The following is a 6953-nucleotide window of genomic DNA, read 5'->3' as shown; positions in this document are numbered from 1 at the left end:
TATCCATATCATGTTTAAATTTCTTTTGCGGCTCTGCTTGGCCACTGCCACTGGCACTGTGTTTCAGAGAAAGTTCATCTTTCCATGTGCAGTAGAAGGTGCAATTGCATTTGGCTAGCTTTCACAAGGAAACTGAGGCAAGAGGCCAGTTTTCATTTTCAGATGATCCAGTTAGTTCACGGGGGTTTTTGAGCAGCAGCTTAGTCTTGAGATAGAAGAATGAGATACACAAACCCCAGCAATCTTCCCTCTATCCCAACATTAGTTTGTTTTAATAGCAGTAACCCCATCGGGGGACAGCCACATTTTTTTCTTCAAGGTGGCCTGTCTGTAATCTTACTTTTGGGATATACTCTGCTGCCTGAGCTCCATGCCCTATATGTCAAGAGGGCTTTGAGTTTTTACATGAACTATTAAGAATTCAGAAGATTTTTTTTTAGCTTTTGGAGATCTGTGTAAAGGGAACGCCATTTTCATTCAGTGCCTGTGTAAATTGAGTAGATTATGAATTGAGTCCTGTTTTGCCTTAGCCCATGACAATAGCTAGGGTCATTCCAGGGCTAAAGTGGCATCAGTGGTCTGCCTCTACAGTACTTCCCTTTTTAGAAATCTTCAGAACTGATATGTGGAGTTCTGTTTGCACACGGGCGTCTAGATCTGGTACTTACTTAACAGGGCACTTCTACAATCGCTGTTCTGCAAAAATAGCATACATAATCCAGCCCCATTATAATAAATTAACCTAACATTGTACTTGGACCAAATATGTGCAATATATTATGGTCCAGCGTTAAAAGCTTGAGTGCACAACTGAACTATGTCAAGGGTGTAGTAAAACGTGGGTTTTTGTCTAATATTTTTCAGTTTAGGCATTTTTTTCAGTCCCAAAGGGTTTTAAAAAATATTTACAAGAGAGAGAAGCAGCATGTTGACTTGCAGGATCTTTCTTTATCCTGTTGAACCCTGAGGTGTATAAGGGTATCCATCAGTTTCTACCATTTATTTTGGTCTTGTGCTGGTCTGGCAGGAAGGGACTGTCCTCAATTTTTTTTCTGTCCAGGGCTGAGTATCTTATCTGTGCTTAAGTATGTAATTATTTGGGAAGAACTGTTTTACTTAATTCCAAAAGGAGACATAACTGCTTGCAAGACAGAAATGATTTAAATATTTCTAACTGTATTACAGAGGGCAAGGATTAACTTATTTTATTTTAATTAAAATGCAATTTAATGCTTTTAAGAAGTGTGGCTAATAATGGAATTATGAATGCTATTTCTAAAGAAATTTATTGGTAGCCTACTAAATATGCCATCATTCCATGTTTTTATCTCATCATGTAAACCAAAATAACCTGATCAAAATGTCCTGGGACAGTGTCAATGTGTGTGTGAAGTGTGTAATGATCGGTTGTTGAAAGACTCATAGGTAAGGCTGCGAGTCTGTCATGGAGTTCACGGAAGTCACAGATTCTGTGTGAAACAGTGGGAGAACTACAAGTTCTGTGCCGCCGTGCAGCCCCAGAGTCCACACGTGGCGGCTGTGTAGACGGGGCATGCTGGCCTGTAGAGACCACCCCCGCAGCCCCCTAACGGTGGCTCCTCTGCTGCCAGCGGGTGCGTCTGATCTCAGGGCCACCTGAGTAACAGCGGCGGTGGTCCCAGGCCAGCAGGACTGTCCCCCACTAGCAGCAGCGGCAACAGTTCCTGGCCACACACCCCCATCGATGAGCACCAGCGGATGCCCAAGAGTCCCCCCTTCTGAGCAGCAGTTGCACCCCTGGAGCCCCCCAGAATACCAAAAATGTAGTCAGAGGTGTATAGTACAAGTCATGGACAGGTCACTGGGCCCTGAATTTTTGTTTATTGACTATGACCTGTCCATGACTTTTACTAAAAATGCCCATGACTAAATTCTTAGCCTTACTCACAGGCCATGGAATTGAAGCAAAAAAACCCCTTCCCTTTAAAAATTGTTTTGGCTGCATCTATAATAGCACCAGTGGAGTTCTAGTGTACACAATGCTCCAGCAGCTTCCAGGTTTTTTTTTTTTCCTTCTCATTTTTAATTTTTTACACAGCTTTCAAATCTACTGACTTGTAAAAATAATGAAGGGGATGGAATATTGTCTACAGTAGAGCTCCCAGCAGTACAGCTGAACTGATGATAGCACTAACGGGCTTTTCTCTTAAGTTCCCTAATGTAGATAAGGCCATAGAAACGGAATATAGAGAAGATAGCATGCATCTACTTCATCTTCCCGTGTACGGGCAAAATTATTCTCTTTACTGCTTTCCTCTGGGGTCAGTCTAGTTGGAAATAACTCGGGCTACTGGATTCTCCCATTTCTTCTTTAAATAGTAACTGAGAAGAACGGAAGTCACATCCCCTGCCCCCCACGCTGCCACGCACACCAAAAACCCAAAACTACGCAGAACCCTGAGCACCGCTCCCGCAGAGCTGCAATAAACAATATTTAAATACCCTCCAGCTATATGGCCGAAATGCTTCATGGGAGCTTTAGTACTTGGCGCATCGGTTGCCTGTCCGGGGCCCTAGTGAAACGGTGGGAAGAACTACAAGTTCCGTGCCGCCGCGCAGCCCTGGTGTCCACACGTGGCGGCTGTGTAGGCGGGGCGTGCTGGCCTGTAGAGACCGCCCCCGCAGCCCCCGAACGCTGGCTACTCTGCAGAATCGAGGATTGGCCGCGTGGCCCGCCTCGCTCGGCTGCTCATTGGCTGGCAGCTCGGAGTTAGTTGCCGCGGTGCCCGAGCAGCAGAGGGCTGGCTCGGTGCTCGGTTTGCAGGGTAGCGGGAGCGGTGCATGGAAGCGAGCGCGCGGGGCTTCAGATCCTTCCCAGAGGGCTGCGGTTCTTCGGGCCTGCCTTAAGTTCCGCGCCTGCCGGGGAGACCATGGCCGCCGTCGGCTTCAAGGCTGCGGGCAGCGGCTTGTGGAAGGGCAATGGGGCTGGCTTGCAGCTGGCCGCCGCCGTCTTCTGCCAGAGCTGCAGCTCCGCCGCCAGCAGCGGCCCTGGCGAGGGCAGGCGGGCGGGCTGGGGCCAGCAAAGGGCTCAGCACCAGTCTGCGGGGCAATTCCCACCCCCAGTAGCCCCCGGCAGAGCCCGGAGAGCCGCGGAGCCCAGTCCGGCCGCAGCCGGCCCCCTGAGCAGCCAGCCCAGCCCTACCGAGGGCGCCGACACTAAGTCCTACCTATGGGCCAGATACCACGAGATGAAAAAACTGGTGTATGGTAAGAACCGGCTTCGGGCACTGGGCCTGCGGCTTCCTGCAGTACCTCGTACTGCTTCTCAGCTCCCGGGCCACGGTGCCCCCGGGTCCGGGCTGTGCCCTGCCTCCGGCTCAGGGAGGACGGGGAACCGCTAGAGACTGGTTTGCTGGTAGCACTTGAGCCACCCGTCAGACCCAACCCCGTCCCGGCTGTGCCTCAGGCAGCCGGTTCCCCCGCGGAGAAATTGCCCTGCGGTCAGTCTCCAAGCGTGCACCCCCGGGGCTGTGCGCCAGCAAACTCTTGCGCTTGCAGTCAGTCAGCAGGTGGGCAGGCTCTCAGCCCGGTGGGTCGCAGCACGGGCCCTGCACAGAGTGGTGGTCTGGATATGGCTTGTAATGCCCAAGCGGCTCTCTACACAAGCATCACCATAACGGGCACTAATAGCCAGCTTCCTTAATGGGTGGAGCATGCATCTGCCCCGGCAAAACTCAAGACTTGTAAATCGCCACTTAGTGTTGCCAGGACACTGGAACTTTTTGACTACCTGGTTGTTTACTGGTGGTGAATTATGACTCTGAATTTTGTTAGCGGGCAAGGCGATGTACAGAACTCCTTTTTGGGATACTTTCCATATCAAGATATTAGGCGTGGACAAACTTGTGTCACCAGTAGTTTTGTTGTGCCTGTTCTGTGGTTAAATACAGGACTTCGGTCTCCAAGGCTGTTAAACCAGCACCTTCCAGCATCTCTCTGCTAAATTTTCTTAAACAGTTTGGTAGGCAGTTCCTTACCCAACACAAAGTAAAGGAGGATATTCTCCTGTGGGTTTATTAGTCCCTGGAATGCCCTGAGTAAGCGACCTTGCAAGGCTAGGCACAGTCTGACTTTTCTTTTTCTACTGTGAAGTAGCTGTTTGTAAGGCTGTTATTGTTAGGAAGAAGAAGAAAGTGCTCCTGTTGTATAGTTATATTCATCTATGAAGACAGTGCTGCTGCTGTTTAGATTTGCTTGTTTTGTCATGAATGTTTTCCAAACAAAAAAAAATGTGATTACATTATGTAAGGTTCTATATGTTCCTTAGTGGGATGTGCAAAGGTGAGTACTGTGTGTCCACAAGAGACAATAGGAAGTATTAAGTATATGCTGTCAGAGTGGGTATGTTAGTTTTAAGTCTCAAGCTGCAAAGGCGTTCCAACTTGTCAGTCCTAATGTTGCTCTAGCAGTGTCTTGGAGCTCATTTTTCCTTTTGTTTCATGCTAGTATTAAAAGAGGAGCGGGAACTTCTCAATTTAAAATATGTGGTGATAGAAGCTATTACAATCTCTTGATAAATGTTTATTTGCAACTTCACGTGCAGACTTCTTGACATGGCTAACTATGCCTTTTTTTGTTTGCATTATTACAACAGTGTTCATTTGTGTGTGTTATCACAGATATGTTGATCTGTGCGATATGATTAGCAGTACCAAATGCAGAGTGCAAAATATGTGAAGTAGCTAATGTGCATGCAGAAGAATAGTCTTTTTCTCAGGCCTTCAGTAAGGTATTTGCCATACACTGTATAAGTCTGTGATTTAATAACAGGGCACACATGAAAACACACACACACACACCCCTATTATTGAGTCCTGGCAGGAAAAAGTGTAAATCCTGAATTCTTTGTGTCCCATAACTTTTTTTTTATGACTAAAACTGACTTACACCAAACTTGGTGTCAAAGGTTTGCTCCTTGACTGACAGTTATTTCAAGTTTCAGTGTCAAATGACCCTCTCTGGATGAATTGGAAATGTTTGAGAGACTGACTACAATGGAAAATGTTGTCAATCTTTGATGAATCAGTGTCATGTCTGGGTAATCTTACAAATTCTATATGTTATGAGCACTCTTCTTCACCTATAAAACATGTCTCTCTTTGCATTTTTCCCCATTATCAATGCTTATCAAGATGTAAATAGAAACTCTGCCTTTTGTAATCAGCTTTTGGTGACTGCTTGGTTCGTTAATGATACCACCTTTCACACCAGAAGAGATTTTAATGTTCTTTGCTGATTGAATGAGTTGGAATAGAATAATATATAGGGAAGCTTCTATATACACACACTAAACAAAATGTTATGGGTTTGGTGCAGGGAAGCACCATGCATCAGAAGTTCACAGCTGTTTACTGCCATGTTCAAGCACACCATAGTATAAAGCATTTCCAGTACTCCAGGAAAGTTAATAGCTATGCAAAAGCTGATTTACTTATTATTGCATACTTTTTGCAATACAGCTTCCTTTATGGTATCTCACCATTCAAAACATTTTATGTATATTAACAGCTGTTCTAGTTTATGCATTTTATTAAAATATGGAGACCACAGTATATAAGTAATGTGATATGGCAGAGGCATGCTCTGGGAAGAATGAGCTGTATAGGAACAAGGAGGTGACAAAAATCACAAGCTTTTGGGGATAATCTTATTACTGCTGGAGTGAGAAGTCACTCTTTTTTTCTCTTTCCTCCCTTCAATCCCATCCAGGGCCAACCATTAACAATACTGCATATTGCCCATGTATGTTCTAAGAGTTTTTTTCAGATAAAGCAAACCAAAACAAGTCAGTTATTTTGCTGCTGGAGGCAGAACATCAGGCTTGGTGGATGAATAATCTGAACCAATATGCAAGTTCCTTTTTTTTTTTTTTTTTTTTTTTTATGACCATTAAGAGTCCCAGGGTATGTCTACACTACCTGCTGGCTCAGCGGGTAGCGATTGATCTATCAGGGATTGATTTATCATGTGTAGTGTAGACACGATAAATCCATCCCCTATCACTCTCCCGTCAAGTGCTGAACTCCAGGTCATCGAGAGGCGGAAGCAAAGCTGACGGAGGAGCCGTGGCAATCGAACCTCGCGTCCTCACGGCATGGGGAAGCCGAACTAAGATACATCGACTTCAGCTATGCTATTCTCATAGTGGAAGTTGCATATCTTAGATTGATTTCCCCGTCCCTCCCCCAGTGTAGACCAGGCCCAAGGGAGTAGGATCTAGTGGTTTTGTTAGTGATACTGAGATCATGGTACTGAATTGTGACAGAAGTGGAAAACAAGTGATGATTTGGCAATGGAGAATTAGATGTGTCCATTTTTAGGTATTGCTGAAGAGAAATGATGGTAAATTGAAGCTTTAACTTGGATTTTGGGAGAGACTAAAGCCAGCGGTTAATTTGTAGTGAAAGAGGTGTCTGGAGCTCAAACAGATTTGTTACTTTCATAACTGACGCAGCAAGCCCAGAAGTGCTGGGGCTATGAACTGCCAAGCCCAGAGGTGCTGGGGCTCAGCCCTGGCACAAATTAAGCATTTACTAAAGCAGGGATTTAAGGAATGAAGACATGCAAATTCAAAACATTCTCCACCAAAATTCACATGCAAGTGACTTCCAAAATATTGCTAAACTTGCCTCCCAAATTTGTAAAATAAATTAAGGTGAAGTCAGATACCAGAGTTCCTGAGGTGAGGTTGTAGGGGAAAAGGTGGTATTTTGGAAACGGTTTAGTGGTATTGCATATGTTGTATGATTTGAATGCGTTATTGGCTCTTGGCTATGGCTTAGAGCTGATGAGTTTGGGACGTGCAGAAAGGCCTGATCTGGAAAGGGCCTCCTGGACTCCAGTTGTTGCTTATGGTTCCAAACTGAGAAGGGTGCTTGGCCCCTTGAAAGATGAGGCCCAAAGGCGCCCCCCTG

At 45.7% G+C, this 6953-nt stretch overlaps 1 protein-coding gene across 1 annotated transcript in view; it reads left to right on the top strand.

Moving 5' to 3' along the window:
- The first annotated feature begins 2698 nt into the window (after positions 1 to 2698).
- Positions 2699 to 6953, top strand: part of NT5DC2 (5'-nucleotidase domain containing 2) — a 62202-nt gene continuing 57947 nt past the window's right edge. The window contains 1 exon segment of the mRNA XM_032805849.2: positions 2699 to 3246. Coding sequence (XP_032661740.1) covers positions 2910 to 3246 — 337 coding nt within the window. The 5' untranslated portion in view covers positions 2699 to 2909.

The sequence above is a fragment of the Chelonoidis abingdonii genome, chromosome 16, assembly GCF_003597395.2.
Source record: "Chelonoidis abingdonii isolate Lonesome George chromosome 16, CheloAbing_2.0, whole genome shotgun sequence".
NCBI classification, from domain to species: Eukaryota; Metazoa; Chordata; order Testudines; family Testudinidae; genus Chelonoidis; species Chelonoidis abingdonii.
Note: the sequence above shows the minus strand (reverse complement) of the source record. Positions and strands in the feature narration are given on the sequence as shown.